We start from the raw sequence: 23,742 nt of genomic DNA, 5'->3' as shown, positions 1-23,742 counted from the left end.
CAGCTGTGTGTATATATATATATATATATATTAAAAAAGGAGAGGAAAACTCCCCATTGAGGTACATAAATATTCCACTCTCAGAATCACCAGTTCTGTTTTTTCTTATGATTTTCTCCCCCCCATCCCCCAAAATTTTTAATCATTATTTAACATAAAATATTCCCTCAGAGAGAACACTAAAACATCATTTGGTGCCTGCCCAGGATTTTACAGTCCCAACCAGGAAATTGATAAATGAACCACTGCCATGGGTTTGAGATTAACTTTATAGCACCAACCTCTCTTCTCTTTTAGAGCTACTGTTCAGTCATCTTCCTGCTCCTGCTACTCTGGGACTAAGTTACTGTGTATTTTCCTTCATTGAGCAGCTGTAGAAGAGATAAGGAAGGAAGAAACCATCAATTTTTACAAGGACAGAAACCAGCAGCAGATTCCCCAGATGCTGAGCCTGATTTGGAAGGATTACAGAGGAAGGTGACAGAGTATGTGGATGGCACACACTCATTTGGAATAACCAAAAAAAGCTCCAGGAGGATTTCAGGTTACTCAGCAAACAGGCAGCACCACCAAGAGTGAGGCTCTAATCACCAAGGTAGGACACAAGTAGCAATGACCACCTGGGAAAGAAGTTTTGGAGTCACTGAGTTTAACTCCCAAGCAGTAACATCAGCTCAGTGTTGAAGAGCAAATTAACAAGCACAAAATAGAAGTATTAACTGAGGAGACAAGTCATTAGTACAGCAAACTGTCTAAATCCAGGGTTGTCACCACAGATGGACACATTAGAACTAAAATATGATGAGGATATTAAGAATCACAGAAGAGTTTCACTGGGAAAAGCTAAAAATAGTTCAGGATCCTACAGGTGGGGGAAAGGAAACATCTGACAGTATCAAAAAGATCAAGAATCCCAGGAATGCTCCATAAGGACTTTTTCCTCTCTATTTCACAATTCCTCAGGAAAGAAACAGAGCCCAGTGGGAATATCAGCCTATCCCAGGGACTGACTAACAGAGACTGTGCAATGCAGAGATTGTAAAAAGCAGCTCCCGTGGATGGATCCGAGTTCACCCCCCTGTCACCCACAGCCACAGCTCAAGGAATGCATTAAGCACAATATTATTAATATACACTGCCCAGGGAGGGAGATGCAGAGCACAGGTGGCACTGCAAGGTCAGAGTGTCTGATTTAGACTGCTCAGGGATGCAGAGATAACAAGGGATGTGATGCTGGAGCCTCCTGAACACCCAGCATGAGCTGCAAACACATCACTTCCACACCCAGACAGCTGTTACAGCTGAAATCCAAGATATTTCCTACAACTGTGCTCAAGTGTGCAGCCCCTGCTTGTCTCCATGGAGACTGATGTTGGCTCAGCAAAAAGTCACCAAGTGCTCCAAAATAATTCCTGTTCATTTTGAAATTTCCCAGCACTTAAACTTGTTTTTGCCCCTCAGATGTTATTTCCACAACTGAAACTGCAGCAAGAAAAGCAACCAAAAAGCACCACCAAAGCTACAGAAATATTTTTACAGCTCAGTTCACATGCAGCTGGAAATTAAACACCAAAACACACACTAAAAAAAAAAAAGATAAAAAGGAATCTCCAAAACTAGAAATTGAGAAGTCACTTGTACAACCTTCACATTATGTGTATTTGTGCACCAATAAGTTATATTTAGCTGCAAAAAAATCCTTTTGGGGATGGCACAGCATTGTAGTCTGCACTTTGGCTTGTATAATTAACTCTTGCCCTTTTATCTAAAGGCTATTTCTTTTGGGAACTACTTTATCTGACACAATCCTAATTGTTTAGTGCCATGGCAGTACCTACAACAGTCCTGAAGCAAAAGCATCTTCACAGAACCTCCCTCCTTCCTTCTGGTTTTCCTTTAAGGAAAGAGAAGATAATTCACAGCAGCAAATTGGGCCTTGCACAAAAATTAACCTGAATTTAAGCTCCCCAAATACATAAACAGCAGCTGACAACACGTGCAATTATGAAGCTTTTTTTAAAAAATTCTCCATAAATATGGTAAGTTTAGTGGTAAAAGTATTACAGTCAACAGTCTTAATTTAGCAGAGTATTTTTTTAAAACCTTAAATCTGGTCCTAAACTTACATTAGCACAAAAAGTTTTTATATATATATATATATGTGCCCCTTTACCAGAAATTCTGTATTGGCAAAGATTCCAAAATAATTTCATCGAATGAATTGACTTTTAAAGCTCTTTGAAGTTAAACTCTCAAACAAGCAATGAAAAGGTACCACAGGGTTGGTTGTTTTTTTCCAGTTTTCCAAGAACAGCTGAGGTTGGCAGGAACCTCTGGGGGCACCTTGTCCAGCCCCTCCATCACCTCTCAGGGCAACTTGCCCTGACCAGTCCCTGGTCATTCTTTGCAGTAAAAACCTGCTGTGTGACAATCAGAAAATCTGCAGTATTTCATTCTGTCCTCACTGCCTCCTGTACAGTCACCAGACACTGCTGAAGGGACCAACCTCACCTTTTCCAACCATTCTTTCAGGTATTTGCACATATTTGAGCTTCCCCTGAGCCACCTCTCCTGTGAGCTGAACATTCCCAGCCACACCAGGTTGGACATTCAGTGCTATTTTACAGTATTCTATTTTTTGAGACATTACAATCTTAAACTATATCACCACAGAGCCTATTTTTTTCTTTCTTGACACATATGGAGGAAGAAACTATAATGATCTGCTGGTTTAAATCATCTTTTCCATATATAGTGAACCTACACACCCATTTCTTAAGCACAGAATCCACAGACAGCACCCTTGGACCTCTGGAGCATCTCTGTCTTCATGGAAAATAAAGACAGTTTGTTCCATGAGCACTTAAGAGAAATTAAATTGAGAATGGTGGCCACACTGGTCAAAAGAAAATTCATGACATGAAATAATGCCCCTTTTTTCCTGTTTCTTATATCACTACAAGCACTAACATGTTTTAATTGGAAATAAAATTTAGTTGCACACCAAGTAAAATTGGGCACTTCCATATTGACACAACTGGAATTTTAAGGTAAAATGATCAGGATTTTGCATGATAAACTACAGGCAATAGATAATTTAAACCAAAACTGAATGCTTTTGGTTTTGAATGTTAAGTACCACCAAAGCTGACAGAAGAACTTGTTGGCATTTTACCCAAGTTTGAGATGGTTGGGGGAAACACACTCTGTATCAATTAAACTGCTTTCTTATTAATTAGGTTATTGACTCCACTGGAAACAAGAAGCCAACACAGGAAAATGAAGAAAAAAAAACCCCAACAAACCCCACAAACTTCAAAAGCTTAAATAATTCTGTTTGCCACTTGATTAGTTTAGTTTGTGATCAGAACGACAGATTTTGCCTCAGCAAAGAAAAAACTGAACATGACCTCTTGGAAAAAACAACTTACTGAAATAAATGTTCCAGTTCCAGGCATCAAACCCATCATTTTTAACACTTCAGGAGGAAAAAACCCAACCCTCTCCCTCCTCACATTTTTACTGATTTTCTCTATATATAACATTAATTCATAAATACTAAACAGCAAAAATTCAGACTTGAAGCTGTGAACAAAAACTTAACAGTGATGCAATGGAAGCTCAAGCACCAAGTTTAAAATAATGCCACTAAACTAAATCAAAACATAAGTAAAATTATTTCCCTGCCTTATGAGGAAGCTACAAGAAAGTATCACCTTATGGGCCTGGAAGTGACAGGGAGAACACGGGGAGTGGGTACAGCAGGATGAGAACTCACCTAAATTGTGTCGCTTTGTCTTCGCGTGCTCGTGAATGTGTTTCTTGGTGAAACAGCCAAAGAAGACACAGTAGAGGCAAGAGTGGAGTCTGTTCAGGTGGGCACCACACATGTGACAAATGCACGACTTTGCCTGAAACAGCAAAACACACACAATGTCAGGGACAGAAACACTTCCAAGTCCCACTATCTGGATGCAAATCTCGCTGCCACCTTCCCCTCTCACTCGGTGCCCCTGGAATCCTGCAGTGAAATGGTGATGTCCCCACATGACAAAACCACCAACTGGACAGACCAACAAAGGAAACACTTCCATTTGTCCAAAGCATTCCCAAATCTTAACACAGAGAGGATTTCTTTAGAAGCAGACCACAGTCAACCCATTTAGAGCTCTCAACCTGCAGGTACAGAACATGTCAAGCAGGGGTTGGCAGGCACTGCTGCTGAAATGCACCAGTAACTCTGCTGTGTCCTCACTCCACTGGGCACTCCTGCTCCACCAACCAGGCACCAGCAGAACCACCTGCACAGCCACGGACAAGCCAGAGAAAGGTGCGTGTGAAGTGAACCTGCTGCTCCCCCGATTATCCTGTTCCTGCTCCTCCATCCAGCTCCTCCTGTGCCACACAGACATTCCTGCTTTACAAATCCTCTGGGCATTAATGTAGCACAGGGTTAACACCCCAGCACTGTGGAGCTGATGGACATGGGAGCCAGGTCTGGATCCATCTGCTCTTGCTCAGGTGTTTGGAATTGCCCCCACCCACAGTGCCCACCCTGAGCTGGGTCAGTGCCAGCCTGGGGGTGAACACAGATCCAGACAGGTTAATAAGTCTGGGGAAACTGAGGAGATGGAGAAGATTTGGATGAAAACCAGAACCCAGGGAAAGCAGCCACCTGGCAGGGAGGGAAAAGTGGTGGAGAGGCAGGAGTTTGGGTAGTAGGACCTCAGCAAGAACTCTGTTTTCACAGCACCAACCTCCTCAATCCACTCAAAAGCCATAATATAACTTCAGTATTAAAATGCACATTGTGTGGAGCACAAGTGCTGTGGGGAGAGGCTGAGGGAGCTGGGGGTGTTCAGCCTGGAGAAGAGGAGGCTCAGAGGTGACCTCAGCACTGTCTGGAACTGCCTGAAGGGAAGTTCTGGCCAGCTGGGGGTTGGTCTCTTCTCCCAGGCACTCAGCAATAGGACAAGGGGGCATGATGGGCTCAAGCTCTGCCAGGGGAAATTGGAGAGCAGAAAAAAATTCTTTGCAGAGAGTGCGCTCAGGCATTGGAATGGGCTGCCCAGAGAGGGGGTGGATTCCCCATCCCTGGAGGTTTTTCAACTGAGCTTGGCTGTGGCACTGAGTGCCATGATCTGGTAAAGGGACTGGAGTTGGACCAAGGGTTGGACTTGATGATCTTGGAGGTCTTTTCCAACCCAATCCATTCTAGAATTCTAACTGACACTCCATTTCCCTGCTGAGAAATTCTCCCCAGGTTCAGTCACTGGGTTACTCTTTACTTGTCCACAAAACAGTGGCATAACATCAAATCCATCCCAGTCAGTTACAGAAGTTGCCTCTGCCACTCTCAGAGTGTCTCTGAACCAGGAGCAGAGCGGGACGTGCCGACTGTTCCCCAGACTGGGGAGGTGGGTGATGGAACCTGCCACGATTCACTGGGAATTAATAAGCACCCGTGTCTGACGTGACATCAGTGATAAGAATACATTTTAACAAGTAGGCCTTGAGAACAAAAAGTAATTAGAAGGTTAAACACACTTTCTGACTCTTAATCATATTTGAAGCATCCGAAGCCAACAACACCCAAACCCTTCTCTAGGCATTACACTCAGGTACTTCAACAAATTATTTTTAAAATTACTCTGGGAAAAGACTAGAGAGAGTTTGAGGAAAAGCCTTTTGCTCAGGCACACCAGTCACAATTCAGGTCCATTCCCATCTGACTGCAAGATACAGACAGGATAAAGTCCTCACAGTAAATTCACTTTCCAACTCAGACCAAATTAACTGCATTCAGACAGATGTTTAAGAGTAACTGAATTTCAGTAACAGCTCAGACATGACTGATTTTAGGGACTATTCTGAAAACACTATTTCTTTGCTTATCAATAGAGAAGCACCCTTTTCTCCTCATATTAAAGAAATAATAATTAAATTACTAAAATCCTAAGCTATCATCTAACCCAGTGCATTTCACCAGAAACAACCCACAAAGCTCTTCAGGAATATTTGCCCAGTCTGCCACGACTTAAAATTAGTGCAGAATAAACGATGCACAATCCTGTTCTCTAGTCTGGCATTTTTCTCTCAGAATACTTCTGGCTTTAAAAAAAAAATCATCAAAGCAGCTTGCAATATGTTGCACCATGTAATTTATTTTCAAGCTTCTACAAATTAAGACTTAAATCTTGAATCTCACATGTTGTGCATTCAAAGTTCTCCCGAGTTGTTAAGGGGGGAAAATGTTGAATCGAACTCCACACACCTACGGAAGGAAATATTTTAAAGCAGGGCCAAAAAAAATTCACCACCACCACAATTTCCATCTTTAGAAAAACGCTGCAGAACTGTCAAACTGTTGCCCAACGGCCGCTCTTTGGCTGCAAAAGCTAAATAGGACCAGCCTATCTGTTAAGATTGCTGCTATGACAACACCTCCAGCAACCAGCTATTTGACTGAGCCAGTTAAAAATAAATCTTTTAGCATTAAATGTATTGTAAACAGATGACATAACAAGCATGTAAAAGCTGAGCATTTTCAGCTAAAAGGCAGAAAATTCGTATTTTCAGAGTTTTTACTGCAAGGAAAAATTAAGATAAATTGAAGAACATAAAAAAATAAAATCTAGTGGTAAGTTAAAAGAGAAGTTCAATCACTTCTTTAAAGGAAGTTATTTTATCCATATCCTCTATTTGTTCTGTATAGCTCAAGAAGGTTCTTCTAAAATTGTAAGAAAATGAGGTTAAAAGACGACAGAGTGAGGAAAGAAATCAATATCAAAAGGCATAGTGGCTCTTCTTAACCAGATTAGCTCTCTCCTTTTCATCTGGCTGTGCTTTTAAACAATTTGCCAAGTTAAAACAAAGCTGCCACCCTTCCACCCCACCCCAAATAATCAAATTACTTTGTTTCATAACACTCCCACCCCTGCTCACATCTCTTGGGGCTGCAGCCTAAGATGAGACAGAATTCTGCCAGTGAGGAACCGGAATCAGTTGCATCCATAAAGTCACAAACTTGCTTTAAACAAGACAACTCTTTTAAAAGCAAGTTGGGTCTTTCTCATGGTCTGGGTGCTTTAGGGAGGTCAGTCAGAATTCAGCTACAGAACCAACCTGTCACTTCTCTAGGCTATGTCCTCCAAGGTACAAGGACATCCCTTCCTTATCCTACAACATCCTCTCCCCCATTATTTTCTGCTCCCTTCTCCCTTCTCACCCTCAAGTACCCACCCTCCATCTTTCACCCTGTTCTCTCTCCCCACACACTCAATCCCTCATTTAATGCCCCCAGCCAACCTTCCTTCAGTCCATACTAAACCTGTACCCTTTAATTTTGCTCTGATATTCCAACAAACCACACACAGGAACCAGAAGGGGGCCTGAGAGTTTTCGTTCTAGAAGATGATAATCGTTTTTTTAAATGATGTAAAAATGGAAAGAAAGGTCCTGCACAGCACAAACTCTCTGTATGCACATACACAGAGGAACTGACAGTTCACACCAAGCTGATGGAATGAGCAACATCACAGAATCACAGAATATGCTGAGCTGGAAGGGACCCAGCAAGGATCATCAAGTCCTGCTCTATCCCAGTTCCCTCTGCAGTGTTTTTGCCTCACTGATCTCCTCAGCTGCCACCAGGACAGTGGTGACTCACAGGCCTAGGGTGTCAGCAATGGTTCTGCACCCTCTACAAGGGAGGTTTACACAGGGTGTAAACACAAATGCACGACACACACAGGGAACTGGCTGTCACCACCTGTGAGACAAGTCAGGAGTTGCCCTATAAAACTGCTCCTAACAGTGTTAGTGTCAGGAAATGAGTTCAACAAAGCACAGGCACCAGGAGGTCAAAACTAGACTGCTGACACTCCATGACTTCCCAAGTTGTCAGAACAGTTTATTACCATCTCACCATCCTCCCATCCCAACAGCAGTGGAGAAAACAAACACATCTTGCTGCTGTTTTGCCCTCACACTGCTCTGCCCAGCAGCTCCTGCTCTCAGTCCTGGGCCAGCTCAGCTCCACCCAAAGCAAGAATCACAGAATCATAGAATGGATTGGGTTGGAAAAGCCCTCCAAAATCATCAAGTCCAACCCTTGGCCAACTCCAGTCCCTTTACCAGATCATGGCACTCAGTGCCATGGCCAAGCTCAGCTGAAAAACCTCCAGGGATGGGGAATCCACCACCTCTCTGGGCAGCCCATTCCAATCTCTGAGCACTCTCTCTGGAAAGGATTTTTTCCAGATCTCCAACTTCAGTTTCCCCTGGCAGAGCTTGAGCCCATCGTGCCCCCTTGTCCTATTGCTGAGTGCCTGGGAGAAGGTCACACTGGGCAGGAGCATCAGCTGCCCCCAAAACCTCCAAATCTGCTTCAACTTCATGTAATGTTGGCTCCTCAAATCAACGAAAGGCCATGGAAATAAATACCCTGCAAAGCAAACAGTGCAGGGAGAGGAAGTGGAATCCAGTGAGCTGAGCTGTAACAAACTGCCCTCCTGTATTTCCAACTATTTCAGAAGTAGCTTTAGAAGCTCAATTTTTAATTGTACATGAGAGGAAAACATCTTTTTAGAAGTTTTGCACTGTGGTACTTTGGAGTCCTGGCTCTTATACTCACACTAAATATATCAAAGCACTTTCAGAACAGAGCAGTTTTTAGCTACAAGTTTATAAGACCTCCTACCCCTCACAGTCTGGAAAACCAGATTCACCACAAAGGTTCAGGGGGAAAGATGCTCTAGGTAACATTAACAAGGCAGTGGGAGGCTTGGGAGGTTAAAAGATCATAAGGAAGGTGTTGTCACACTCCGTGTTCAGAAGGAACTCAAAGAAGCAGATTCTCAGAGCAGTCTTAAAACAAACACACTAGTTATGGATCCCTGCAAGTGTTTCATCAGGTACAAATTCACAGTATTAAAAACAAAAAGCTTCTCAATATAAAGCTGATTCTATTTCCACACCTTTTAAAGTAAGTTTTTCTGTAAAACACAGTTTAGACACATCAGAAACAAGGTGAGGAAGTATTTAATTTTTTAATATGCTATAATCATTCCCAGAAGTTTTTAGTGGGTACATTTCATTTTCCAGCCCAAACCCAAGTCTGATTCTTCAATAAGAACATTAATTTCAGTCTCCACAGGTTAAGGTGTTTGCTGGGCAGCTCTAAATATGCCCACCTGGAGCCCACAGCTGCATGTCTGTACCCAAACCAGAAGACTCAAAGACAAACTTTGCAGGTATGAAATGCAAATTTCCCTCACAGATCAAGATACTGAAGGAAAACTCTACCATTTCCTCACACATTGAGAGTTCCAGGTCTTACTATGCACATCTTAGGGACAGTCAATCCTCTCTGTCATTTCACTCTCCCACTTCCCTTGCTTTGTTCAGATCCCAGCCTGGGCACAGAGTTTCCAGTTCCCATCCACTCCTGTTGTAACCAATTCTTGTCCAGGTGTAAAGCAGCCACAGCAGCTCATGTGGAGTGATGAGCACTGAGCTTTTTTCCATTAGCCTATTTTTTGGACAAAAAAGGACAGAATGACAAAAGGTCATGTACCAACTACAGCTTCTTCCCCTGCTCAGTGTGGAGACCCCACAGATATTCCAACAGTGGAGTTTCTCCTGCCTCGGGGAGGACAGAGCTGGTACCAAAGCACAGCTGGGAGGATTCATCACTCCCAAGTGCTCTGCACCTCAAGAGTAACAAATTTAGGTCAAATCTGCCTTAATATCCTTTCTATCACTCCTTATTCAACACTGACTTCCTGAGGCTGGGCTGCCACAAATCCATCAGCCATCAGCACAGGGGTTGGGATATTCCAGCAATTTAAATAATTAAAACTTCAAAGCCATGTTCTTAGGTTTGAAGAAACAAAAAGAGGTAATTGATTCTCCCATTCTCCATGGTATGGAATATAAATCACTCCTCCACACGCTGATAGGATGATTCAGACTGACTCTGACTCAGTGTTCTGCTCTGATACATCAGCTTTAAATAATTAAAAAATCAACTTAGGTATTGTTCACTCCCTGCAACCAAGTCTTAATTATGATACTGTCTGATTAGAAATGTCAATTATGTTTTTAAAACAATATGCCATCAATACTGTATATTTTATTTTCAGACCCACTAAGGAGTTCTATCAGTACAGGCAAAACTCTGCATTAGTTACAGAATTTTGAAGTTAAGTGTTCAGGAAGTCACTTGAAAAAACAAAAAAGCAAAGCTGAGGTCAGGTAACTTCTTAAACTTCTTATTCTAAATGTTTGTTTGGACAGCAGCAGAACCACAACAACAACAACAACAAAACATGGCAGAGAAATTATGTCTGTCTACACTGCTCTCCAAGTCTGAACAGGACACTTGGCTCTGACCATCTGTTTGAAGTTTGAAGACAACAATATCCCAATTTATAATGAAAGATGAAATAGCTTAAGTTGTTAAATAACATCACAGTTCTCAGACAGAGTAAATAAAAATATACCACCCTGACCATGTGAGCAGCTTGCTGCTGATCCCAGTGAGTCCTCCTTCTGCCTCTAAGGGAAAAAACTGTGAAAGGGTAAAAAAATCAAAGTACTGAACAGGCCAGAAAGCACCTTGAGGAAACTTTTTTCCCTTTCAGACTGACAGGGATTGTACATATGGACAATTTTGAACACATTTTTCTGCATTCACTCTGAAATGAAGACAAGTTCTCAAATGAGAGTCATGTTGTAGCCAAAGCCTCTCCAAGCTCTGAACACTCAACTTTTCAAGTCTCAAAAGAGCACTGCAGTTCCATCCACAACTACAGCCCTTGGATTAAATTAACAATTATATCTGAGGATGAAACAGAAATCTGAGTAGTTATCACTAAACCTCTACATACAGATTTTTCTTCCTGCTCTTCTTACTCTGGATGATGAGTCATGCCAAGAGATGAACATAAATCGGATTTTTTGCTTTAATGCAATTTTTCAGATTGTTGTTTCACACAGAATTCCACAAGTACAAGGCTGAAATGAAACTTGGGAGGAAAAGCAGCACAATTTAAAAGACAGACAACATGAGCTAGAGGAGAAAAAAGGAGGATGCTCTAAAAATGTAATTTCACTTTTCTCACATACAGTCACGGTAGTAAAAAGTTGTATTTCAACAAGAACAAAGTGATTCTTCAGAATTCAAATGACTCTGCTGAAATTGCTTATTTGCTTCTCCTTTGGTAGGTGCTCATCCCCACCACCAGCATTTACAAACCCAAACGATTTCTCAAGTACTCTATAAAAGATGCATTTAAGAGCCTATTGTGTGTTTAAACCATTTAAATCATGGATCTTATTCAAACTAAGTCGCTTGTCCTTCTACAGTGAGATTCTCTGAACACTGGGAGGGCTTTTTGCCTTGTGAAAACACATAAGCTGCTTAAGGTTCAAACGCTTGGCTCTCTCCCTGGATATAAATATACATATATATATTGCATGGATCTGTTCTGTGTGTTGATTTTTATCTGTTTCCTGCAATGCAGCACTGCAGCAGGAATTTCACAGGAGAGCAGGCCCTGCCAGCACCACAGCAGTGCAGGCTCAGATCTGCTGCACAATCCATTCCTTCCCCTCAGCACATCGTGGAAATCACAGAATGGACTGGGTTGGAAAAGCCCTCAGAGATCATCAAGTCCAACCCTTGGTCCAACTCCAGTCCCTTTACCAGATCATGGCACTCAGTGCCACGGCCAAGCTCAGCTGAAAAACCTCCAGGGATGGGGAATCCACCCCCTCTCTGGGCAGCCCATTCCAATGCCTGAGCACTCTCTCTGCAAAGAATTTCTTTCTGCTCTCCAACTTCAATTTCCCCTGGCAGAGCTTGAGCCCATCGTGCCCCCTTGTCCTATTGCTGAGTGCCTGGGAGAAGAGACCAACCCCCACCTGGCCAGAACTTCCCTTCAGGCAGTTCCAGACAGTGCTGAGGTCACCTCTGAGCCTCCTCTTCTCCAGGCTGAACACCCCCAGCTCCCTCAGCCTCTCCCCACAGCACTTGTGCTCCAGTCCCTTCTCCAGCCTCGTTGCTCTTCTCTTCTCAGTCGGGTTGGAAGAGACCTCTGAGACTATGAAATCCAACCCTTGATCCCACCCCACTGTGATCACCAGCCCCGGGCACTCCGTGCCCTGGGCTGGTGATCACAGTGGGGTGGGATCAAGACATGGTGGATTCTCTGTCCCTGGAGGTGTTTAAGAGGAGATTCAGTGCCACGTCCAGTCCCTTCTCCAGCCTCGTTGCTCTTCTCTGGCCCCGCTCCAGCCCCTCAGTCTCTTTCCTGAACTGAGGGGCCCAGAACTGAACACAACACTCAAGGTGTTTCTAAACATCCCATTAGGGATCGGTCCCATCCGTGATGGGAAAGCAATTCAGGAACAACCAAACAGCCAAACCTGCCCGAAGCTGCAGAGTCCCATCAAACCCTGCCCTTGCTGCATTTTGCCCTGCATAAAACCAAGCAATGGGATTCTCCATATGAAGGCAGGGATGTTCTTGGGAAGTTTGCCACAGTACTCAGATGGAAATACTCCAGACAATTTCCTTACAGAAAGAAAAGAAAAATGAAACTTTAGGATACGTGGGATCAAAGCCCTAACAAATCCTACAGGCTTGTTTTAAAATGCACAGATAATCCAGCTATATTTTAACTACTCTAAGATGTCCATAGAAATAGGGGAATTTAATTAGTTCACATCAAAGTCAAAGCAATTCCTCCAGTAGGAAGGATGGATGGGATGATGCTACAGCACAGATTCTCCAGGACATGACTTATTTATGGACAAACACCCACAGCAAAAAGAACAACCAGTAGAACATGAGCACCAACAGTGCTGACCCTTCCCCAGGGAAGTGCAGGACCACAAACCTCCAAGGAGTTCTTGTTTCCATCCTCACTGGACTTTGCTGACTGCACCTGAAGAGACCTTCTCATCTTCTATTTTTTCACACCAGTATCCAAACACTCAACAACCCTTTGCTGTTTGTTCTTTTTAACATACCAATCATGAGCATTAAGTAAAAATCTATTTATTCCCTTCTCACAGCTGCCTTAGGCCATGAACAGATCCCAGTTCCTGATCAGTGCCACTGCTCAGCTCGGAAGACCCAACAAGGAAATTTCTGAATCGAGATCTTTGAACAGTGTACAGAAATTAAAGTTGGTATTTTTCGTATTTTATTCTGTATATTAACTAAAGGAGGACTAAAAATAAGTCGTGTTCGTTGTTGGATTTTTTATTTAGTCACATGCAAAAGTTGAACCTTTTATAACAGTGTAATTACAAATGCAATTATTTGTGTCTCTTTGAGGTGTCATCATCAGTAATTCTGACTCCAGAAAATTTACTGGGATTCTGATCAGACAGTTTAATAAACATGAGGCAAACCTGGAACAGAATGGACTTGACATCCAGGCCCTAAATCTGTCCACTGACATTTGTGCAAAGAAAAGAAAAGGGTCTAGAGAATCACTGCAATGCAACTCTTTGAGATGCAACAGAGAACCAGGAAAGGGATTTAAATCTTTCCCCTGACCCAGCCCAGGCTGCTGCTCACAATGAGGGGACAGGAGGGATTTATGTGGGGTCAGATGGGACTCACCCCCTTCTCAGAGCACCTCTGAACTTTGAGATTTCACTGGAAGAATAAAATCCATCCCTAGCACTGTGAGAATAAGTATCAAAACAGGGTTACAGAGATTTTTTTTTTGTGGTGGTGGTTTTATTATTGTTGTTATGGGTTTGAGGTGTTTTTTTAATTTAACTTCCAAGCAGCTGCTGCATCTTACTAAAAAAAAAAAACACTGCTGGAACCAAGAAGGAAGTGGCCAGAGTTTTGTATATTGTATAAAGAAGCACAAATGGATTATTCACCTGCAGGTTTAACTCCTGCCCTTACACAGGTATTCAAACCACAACCCTCTCACCTTCCAAGTGCTCTACAAGCCCTTCTGTCTGCGCCCTGTAAGCAAGAAAAAGAACATGCTACATAATACATAATGTTTTCCCTCTCATTTTTTGGTGAGGTCATTAAGATTTCTATTAAAGATATAATGAAAAAATGTTCACATTCAGCATAAAGTCAGAAGAAAAATGTTATTTTCCAGAAATACACAAAGAACAAACTTGCATAACAATTCCAGCATCACTGTTGTAGACTTGTAAACAGTGATTCATGACTGTTGTGGAACAGGATTTCTATTCCATGTTTCACCTTCTGACGTTGATCCTGTTCATTCATAATTTGGATTGAATTGGAAAGACAAATGGCTGAATTTCAGAGAATTGGAGTAATTGAAAATTTTGTCAATTTTGCACAACTGCAGCAACCCTGAAAATCGACCCATCAGGAGACTCCAGCAAAGTGCTACACTTTGATGAGATTCATCATCTCCCAAGATTTGACAAGAACATTCTGTGCTGCCCAGCCAGGCCCTGCTCTCCTCACTCCTCTGTGCTGAGGGAGGTGCTAAACCACTAACTCAACACAGACCTTCCCTCCAGCCAAGGCTGGTCCCTCCAGTTCAGCACCATCCACATCCTACCAGCATTATTTCCACACCTCCCTTTCAGCAGGCTGCCTGATTACACAATGTTGCACATTGGAAACAGAAATTAGTAGATTATAGTGCTCGGTTTCATTTATGGACATTGTGTTTGGTTTGTCATTTAATGCAAAAAGCATTAGTTTAATTTAAAGCATGGATATAAAAATTAGTTAGGCCAAAACAAATGCAGAGTGCAGCAGCCAGCTGGGCTCAATGGCCAGGAAAGTCTGTCAGGCAGAGCACAGGCTTTTAGCCAGAACACACCTCTGCATTCCAAAGAGAAATCCCAGCAGGACAGAGAGGCTTCCAACATAGGGGGAAGAAAAGCAAGCAGAGAAACTCCCAGGCTGTTAATTACAGTGAAGGTCTAGTTCATAATACCAACAACAGATCTTTCTTCCTATTTTCCTTTCTCTTTAGAGGATGGAATAAAACAAACCCAAGGCACCTCCATCTTTGCCCAGGTTTGAAGAGAAGCCTCTCACCCACCCTCTGCTGTTCCAAAGGAAGGTGTTGGAAGGGCTGCAGAGGAAAGGGTTAAAACACAATTAAGTGCAGATATTACCACCTCCAGGACCTAAACCAAGCCCTTCTTCCATAAAATAAAGCATGAAAGCACAGTGTAGGTATTATCCCATCTGTCTGTGTAAGCATCAGTTTATTTCTGAATTAGAATGATAGAACGGATCAGGTTGGAAAAGACCTCTGAGATCATCAAGTCCAACCCTTGATCCAACCCCACTGTGATCACCAGCCCAGGGCACTCTGTGCCCTGGGCTGGTGATCACAGTGGGGTTGGATCAAGATGTGGTGGATTCTTACTCAGTGCCACATCCACAGAATCACAGAAGGGATTGGGTTGGAAAAGACCTCCCAGATCATCAAGTTCAACCCTTGGTCCAACTCCAGTCCCTTTACCAGATCATGGCACTCAGTGCCACGGCCAAGCTCAGGTTAAAAACCTCCAGGGATGGGGAATTCACCCCCTCTCTGGGCAGCCCATTCCAATGCCTGAGCACTCTCTCTGCAAAGAATTTCTTTCTGATTTTTTATTATTAGGTTTCATAAAATTCTAAAGGCCTCTATTAAAATGTGAAAAAAGGAAAAAGTAGATGAGATTTCAGCAGAAGTGCTACCCAGTCCTGGGGAGATAAAAACTCATCTGCCTTCACCAAATGCAGCAAATCCTGAGTCTTCTTGTAAGTACCTTCAGAAGAGCGGGAGAAGTACAAAAAAAACCCCAAACCAACCAAACCAAAACCAGAACAATTCCTCAACTCTTTGCCCCACAAAAGACTCACCTCACAAAGCAATTGGACAGTTCCCAGAACCATTTCTGGTGGCCACCTCCAAGCAATTGTTTAGTGACCTCATGAAAGGAGAACAGCTTTTACTTAAGTAACTGAAAAGTTGAACTTAACTTTAAAAAATCCTCGAACTATTTCAACTTTTGAAACTACTCAGGAGTTCTGCAGAGCAGGAACCATTGAGACAGAACATTTGTGACACGAGGCCACTGTTTCATTCCATCTTTGTGACAGGACTTCAGAACTCACAAAATCCTTCACATTCTCACAAAATGCTTTTTAAACTAAAATATGACAAGTCAAGTCACAAGAACACAAAGAAAAATGTTTAAACGTGTTGAAGACCATCTTAGAACTTAATCTAAACTAAAAACTGCATATAAATCTTTGCAGCAAAGACCTGATTTTAAAAAGAAGCACGAATGGATTATTCACCTGCAGGTTTAACTCCTGCCCTTACACAGGTATTCAAACCACAACCCTCTCACCTTCCAGGTGCTCTACAAGCCCTTCTGTCTGTGCCCTGTAAGCAAGAAAAGGAACATGCTACATAATACATAACATTTTCCCTCTCGTTTCTTGTGAGGACATTAAGATTTCTATGAAAGATGTAATTTCATCCACTGACAGAGCTGGGACGGTACTTTGGTGTGGAAGACAATTTGTCTGTCAGAGTTAATAAATTGCTCCAGTTATTCTTTGATTAATCATACAGAAATTAAGAACACAGAGAAAAGATTCTCTAAGAGAGGGGACATTTTTCAGAAACTTTACAGGCAAGTTCAAGTGGCTTTCATCAGTCCTGTGAATCTGGGCCCAGGCACTTCGTCCTCAGCGATAATGGAAATTAACGTGCCAAAGAACTTAATCAGAGCAGATTTCCTGACATCCCATTTCTGATAATCAAATGATGGGAATGGCAACTAATGAGGGAAAGATGTTTTAACCCCAAATCTGTGTTAGGACTTCCCAGTTCACCATTCCCAGGTAAAACTCATGAAGAAAAGATTTATCAAACCTACTAAAACTCCACATGAGCCTGCAGGGAGGTGTTTTTGCATTGCAAATTCATCCACACAGTTCTGCTAGAGACAAGTCTTGTGATGACACTTAGAAGTGACTTGAGAAAAAATACACATAATGGTGGGTCAGGAATGCTACAAAGGAAGAGGGAAAACAGAACTTCAGTGAATGTGCAACTTCTGAGATCAAAACTGTTTCAGCCCATTGCATTCAGGTCTCCCTTTTCTTTCACTGACTTGTGAAACTTTGCATTTTGAGAAGAACTATCCTCTATATATGAATCCTCCTTTTCAAATGAAAACACAACTTATTTACATACATATAATCTGTTAAAAAGTGTAACCATTCTACTTAGAAAAAGGAAATTTTAATCTTAATTTCCTGCAAAGATGGTTTTAGAATATAATTTATATACTCTTGACATGACGTACATACTGAGGACCAGAAAGACACTGCAAACTTTCACTTAATCATAAGAGTAGTTTGTATAATGGGGAAATATTTATTTTTTTAGAGGCCCTAATCTATTTATATCTACTCATAGTAATCATAGAATGGATTGGGTTGGAAAAGACCTCCAAGATCATCAAGTCCAACCCTTGGGCCAACTCCAGTCCCTTTACCAGATCATGGCACTCAGTGCCATGGCCAAGCTCAGCTGAAAGACCTCCAGGGATGGGGAATCCACCCCCTCTCTGGGCAGCCCATTCCAATGCCTGAGCACTCTCTCTGCAAAGAATTTTTTCCTGATCTCCAACTTCAATTTCCCCTGGCAGAGCTTGAGCCCATCGTGCCCCCTTGTCCTATTGCTGAGTGCCTGGAGAAGAGACACTCAGTGTTTGGCATCACACACCTGGAGAGCAGCAGAATCTGTGACAGCAGAGAGACCTTTGAGAAGGGACAAGTGCACAGATAAAGCCCCAGCCACCCCTTGGTTCTGGACCACAAGTTCCTGACAAACTGGGAGCACGTGGAACTTCAGCAGTGAGGCTGGAGAAGGGACTGGAGCACAAGTGCTGTGGGGAGAGGCTGAGGGAGCTGGGGGTGTTCAGCCTGGAGAAGAGGAGGCTCAGAGGTGACCTCAGCACTGTCTGGAACTCCCTGAAGGGAAGTTGTGGCCAGGTGGGGGTTGGTCTCTTCTCCCAGGCACTCAGCAATAGGACAAGGGGGCACGATGGGCTCAAGCTCTGCCAGGGGAAATTGAAGTTGGAGAGCAGAAAACAATTCTTTGCAGAGAGAGTGCTCAGGGATTGGAATGGGCTGCCCAGAGAGGGGGTGGATTCCCCATCCCTGGAGGTTTTTCAGCTGAGCTTGGCCGTGGCACTGAGTGCCATGATCTGGTAAAGGGACTGGAGTTGGCCCAAGGGTTGGACTTGATGATCTCTGAGGTCTTTTCCAACCCAATCAGTTCTATGAATGGCAGAGCCTGCAGGAGATGCTTGAGAGAAGAGAAGCATCCAGTGGTTTGTGCATTCCAGGTGATGCCAAACTCCTCCTGCACCTTCCACTGATTCACCAGACACGACAGTCAGACCTGCAGCTCTGTCACATCTGTCAAGCAGAGAGAGACATAACTCAGATTGTACCTGACAAGAGCAAATCCTGGGCCCACAGCATGTCCATTAACACTGATAATTAAGATAAGTAGCGTTTCATTTAGCAAAAGGGCATCTGTACAGCAAAGCTGCAGACAGCTTTCACAGAAAGAATAACTCAGATATAATTTATCAGAGACTGTGAGAGCACACACATTTTTGTGCAAAACAGAACATAAAAACTTCAGCTGTATAAATATAATAATCCTGTGTTTTAAATCACCTATTTGGAAAGCACGAATCGTAGACCTGAGGATTTCCAGTTGGAAAAGAGACACTAATGAAAACTGGAACATGCATTGGTAGAACAAATTGCTTTTTAACTCCTATTGCAAACTAAATTCATCTTTTAATCAGAGAGTAAGTCAGGAACACCAACAGCCAAACACATCCAAAGAAAATACCAAAAAGGATAAACGGGGAAAAAAAACCAAGTATGTGGCCTGGCTGTGCTGCTCTGACAAAACACAGAGACCCTGAAGCCTCTTGAACTGACTGTTAAATTAGTGAACCCAAGCCTTAAAAAGGCAGAGAAAGAACAGATTCTGTACCACACACCTTGAAGAATCTCATATTACCATTCCCCACTTGTCCTGCCCAGGGTTAAGCAAATTACTAATGACTTTATGTGCACATTTTTTAACAGACATACACACAGACACAAAAAAACCCCCTTAATTATATTTGAACAAAAATCTACTACAATGATATTCTGTGCAATGAAACAAAGTCTTGAAATCTCCAAATTCAAACTGAGACTTTCAAAAGTTAACATCTGGAAATACATTTATATTGGTAAAAAAACACCAAACAAACCAACTAAACTCCAAGGTCTGCCCAACAGGAACAGCATAAAAAAGAAATAAGTAAATGTTCTTACAGGCTTTTTAAATACCAGAACTTATTTTCTCATCATACAGTTCTGGTCTCTCATGATATGAAATGAAATTCAATGAGAGTCTTCCATGAGAACCTGGGACTCAAAGAAATATGTTTTATAACCATTTACTGTAATTATTTGCATTTTTAATGGAACAATAGATGAAGTCACTGTCTGATTAACCCCAATACAACAGAGCAGTGACTGTTCAGTGGAGCAGAACTCAGGCACTGAACACAGACTGACTGCAACAACCCAAGGGCTTTTTCTTCTTCTGTGGTCAGGATAATTCTGTGGAGAAGGGGGGAACTTTACCACAAGCAACTACCAAACCAGCCTTCACCTACACCTTTGGACTGGTTTTAATCAATTACCTACACACACATCTACATATGACACCAAATCAGTGTGAGACACTGATAGATGAGACAGAACAAAAAGTTTAATGCAAAAAAAAGTTTAGTGCAAAAAGTTTAACGAAGCACAGGCCTAGAAAGAACCAACCACACACTTCAAACACACACACTGCTGGCAAAACTAATAAAATTAGTGCTTTGTTTGTTGATCATACATGAATTACAATTACAGTTTTATTGCTCTGTATTTTATTCAAATATACCCCAGTGTTTCTTGACACAAATCTATGCTTCAAAAAAATCAACAGAGTAATTAGAAAAGCTGTAGAAAATTAGTGCATTGAGTAGCAATTCCATAATTTCTCCTAAAAATGATTAACAGACATTAGATACCACGAGCAGGGCTTTTGAGGCACTTGAGGATTTACTCATTTGGTTTTCCATTGAAGAAAAAGTTCTGATTTACAATTGGCTTCCCATCAGCCAATATAATGTTACTTCAAGACTCTCTCCAAGAATAAGGAGTGTCATCAGTACAATCATGAAATCTTACATGCTACTACAGCACCAAAGTGAAAGGGTTTCTATTTTCAGGCTGACAGAAAAGGTTTCCTTTCTTAGGTAGTTTTAAATTTCAATTTCAACACAAGCATTCAAAAAAAAAAAAGGGCAAGAAGGTCCATCCATAGGAACAAGCAGCGTTTGTGCAAATGGGAAGCTGAGTCTACACAGCAATTTCTGCTGACTTTACAACATCCTTGAGGGAAATCAAACTCAGCCAGCAGTGGCTGTGCCAAGGCCTCATGTTAACAATGGAAAACACCCTGCTGGAGTGGGCAGGATCAGCTGCACCATCCAACATCACCCTGAAATCACATTTCCTCTCTGAGTTACACAAGGATACTTCTACCTGACCAGCACTCTGGCTCATCCTGTGCTGCTTGAGCAGCCTGTCACCAGTTAATTCCCTGGTTTATCCTCACTGCTCACACCAGGGTGCCCTGAACCACCAGCATACTGAAAACTACTCTTGCATCATCATTTCCCCACCCAAAACAAAGAGGCTTTGCCTCCAACTCCGCTGCATTCCCTCACTTTGTTTTAGATGTTGCACAGGCTTCCTTCCATCTCTGTCCAGAGAAGAGCAACGAGGCTGGAGAAGGGACTGGAGCACAAGTGCTGTGGGGAGAGGCTGAGGGAGCTGGGGGTGTTTAGCCTGGAGAAGAGGAGGCTCAGAGGTGATCTCCAATCTCAGCTGAAAAACCTCCAGGGATGGGGAATCCACCCCCTCTCTGGGCAGCCCATTCCAATGCCTGAGCACTCTCTCTGCAAAGAAGTTTTTTCTGCTCTCCAATTTCAATTTCCCCTGGCAGAGCTTGAGCCCATCATGCCCCCTTGTCCTATTGCTGAGTGCCTGGGAGAAGAGACCAACCCCCACCTGGCCAGAACTTCCCTTCAGGCAGTTCCAGACAGTGCTGAGGTCACCTCTGAGCCTCCTCTTCTCCAGGCTGAACACCCCCAGCTCCCTCAGCCTCTCCCCACAGCACTTGTGCTCCAGTCCCTTCACCAGCCTCGTTGCTCTTCTCTGAAGAAAGATCTGAAACTGCCGTCTCGCTGGGAAAGAGAGAAGTAAAGTCCTTGTTCTTCTCCATACTACACAAACATTAAAGTTTACAGAAACTTAATTATTTATTGCTCCCAACATGCTAACAAATATTCTTGAGCAGATGAGACACACTTTTTTCCATGCTCTTCCATTGATCTGGTTTGTCCTGGTTTCCAAAACTAAGACAGACTTACCAACACTTAGGTCAGGGAAAACATTAGCTGAGATACAGCAGCTCATTAAAGCTCCAGATCCCTCACCAAAGGTAAATAACAGCAGACATTTGTGTGTGCTTGGCATTGCTAAAAGGAAAAAATATAAAAAAGACATTGTGTTTGCTATTAAAAATAACCACAATGCAATCTGAGTGTTGGTAAGAACAGAATTCATCTGGCAATTTGTTCCAAACAAATCCCTGCCCCTGCACTCACAGAAATGATACCAGGAATAAATTCAATGTCTGTAATGTACAGATTGAGCTCAGACCATTCAGATGTGGCAGTGGGGACCAGAAACACGACAGAGAACTCAACCCTTCCCTGCTCAGCTGTGCAGGCTACCCCAGCAGCAGGACAAAATTGTTTGGGCTCTTAAAGCTCCTGTACATGAAAAATTATAAGGCTGAAAATACAAACCACAGCGTTGGGGGAACAGAAGGAAACATGGGAGTGAGGGAGAAAGTGAATTATTAAGTCTTATCTGAGCAAAAACCAGAACTGCCTTGGCATACTGCACTTGAAAAACCAGTTAAGAGCTCAAAGCAAAACCAGGGGATTCTTGAGCAAAGTATTACAATTGCAAATCACCAGTAATCTCACAGAGTGAAGAAAAAATATTCCATGAGATGCAACACAGACTTCTAGTCCTGATCCTCTTGCTTTGTCTCTATGGTTATAAACATGGACTGTGTTTGGGGGACAAATACATGGTCTTTGAGCTTTAACAGCAGGATTAAAAGCATTTGAGAGCATTGCCTCGGGCCTGCTTGAGAGTACCTGGAACTGCTGAAAGAAAAGCTCTTCCTGCCAAGCAAAGAGGTGGTTTGCTCAGGTCTAAAGAAGCCCTTCCTAGTCTGATTTTCACAGACTCACAGACTACTCTGAGCTAGGAGGGATCCACAAGGATCATCGAGTCCAACTCTTAAGTCAATGGCCCACACAGGGGATTGAACCCATGACCTTGGCATTAGTACAGCCAAGTTTTAACCAACTGAGCCAATCTCAGTGTTTCCTACAATCCAATAGTGCAAAGAATTGAGGCACAAGGAATGAAAAGCAGGGAAAGGTTGCATGACACACAAGGTTTGGGTGACATTACAAAAAACTTTCCAACACCCCGTTTTTTTGCCTGAATTTTGACTACAGAAACATGTTTGAAATAATGTCATTTCTACAGCAAATTCTCCTAAAATACAAGAGAGGATTAAAGTTATTGGTGACACAGTGCCCAGCCACTTCACATGATGAGATTTAAGTTGGAAATACACTGGGAAAAGCATGTTAGCAAGTTCACGTCTGACTAAACAGTCAGTCTCACTTCCCTGATAATCAGATACCACACACAAAATGTAAGGGATACCTTGTGAAAAAACCTTCATAACTTGCAATTTTCTACAGCTCATACAGGAGTGCAAAAGTTAAGCTGTGCTGGGGGACTCAGATCCTGGACCAAAAAGCCACTTTATTCTCCTCCTCAGGGCTCCAGGATGTCTCAGAGACAGAACAGTTGCTGATGTAAAGGACTTGTGGAAGCATCACAAGTGACCACACTGCAGTGGTGACTTGTAACCCGTGGCTGGGCTTACAAAAGCATCTTCCAGTGAGCCCAAATAACAAGGAGTTTGTAAGTTACTGCCATAAACTCCAGGCACAGGACAGGAATCCTTGGGCATTGAGAGGAGCATAAAATTAAAATTCCAAGTGAGACCTAAGCACCTAACCCAGCTCAAGTAGCTGTAACTAAACATCATCTCTAGGCCCTAGATAAGATAACCAGAGTTCAAGGTTTCTCCTGCTTTTGGCAGATCTGAAGGACACAGATGGCAGAAGCTCCAGTGCTTCAGAATCAAGCCAATCTAGTCACTACCTTATGCTCTTGAAGGAAACAAAACTTCCACAGCACCCAACTACAGCAGAGAACAGAACTGAAAACAGCCAGGGAGACATTGTTTAATTCCTTTTTTAAATTCCCCTCACCCTACCTTAAAAGCCTTCCTTCCTTTTTATCCTGAACGCAAACCAGAACTCACCTACAAGAAAAACCAGAAAAATTAGCCACGATCAGAAGTTCCCCCACCCCTTTACTCGTGTTACACAGGAATGTGTTTCACTTATAATAGTTTTTCCTCCCTAAATTCAGAACAGCCATAAAAAAGGGGGAGGGGAGGTCGA

The 23,742-nt window shown here is 42.6% G+C and overlaps 1 protein-coding gene across 2 annotated transcripts in view; it reads right to left on the bottom strand.

Moving 5' to 3' along the window:
* USP22 (ubiquitin specific peptidase 22) overlaps positions 1-23,742 on the bottom strand; it is a 97,364-nt gene that overhangs the window by 58,207 nt on the left and 15,415 nt on the right. For both annotated transcript variants that reach the window (XM_071571646.1, XM_071571647.1), the window contains exon 2: positions 3,779-3,911. In XM_071571646.1, coding sequence (XP_071427747.1) covers positions 3,779-3,911 — 133 coding nt within the window. The remainder of the gene's footprint in view (positions 1-3,778; positions 3,912-23,742) is intronic.

The sequence above is a fragment of the Pithys albifrons genome, chromosome 16 (assembly GCF_047495875.1).
Source record: "Pithys albifrons albifrons isolate INPA30051 chromosome 16, PitAlb_v1, whole genome shotgun sequence".
NCBI classification, from domain to species: Eukaryota; Metazoa; Chordata; class Aves; order Passeriformes; family Thamnophilidae; genus Pithys; species Pithys albifrons.
The sequence above is the reverse complement of the archived record's forward strand: the minus strand, read 5'-3'. Positions and strand labels throughout refer to the sequence as shown.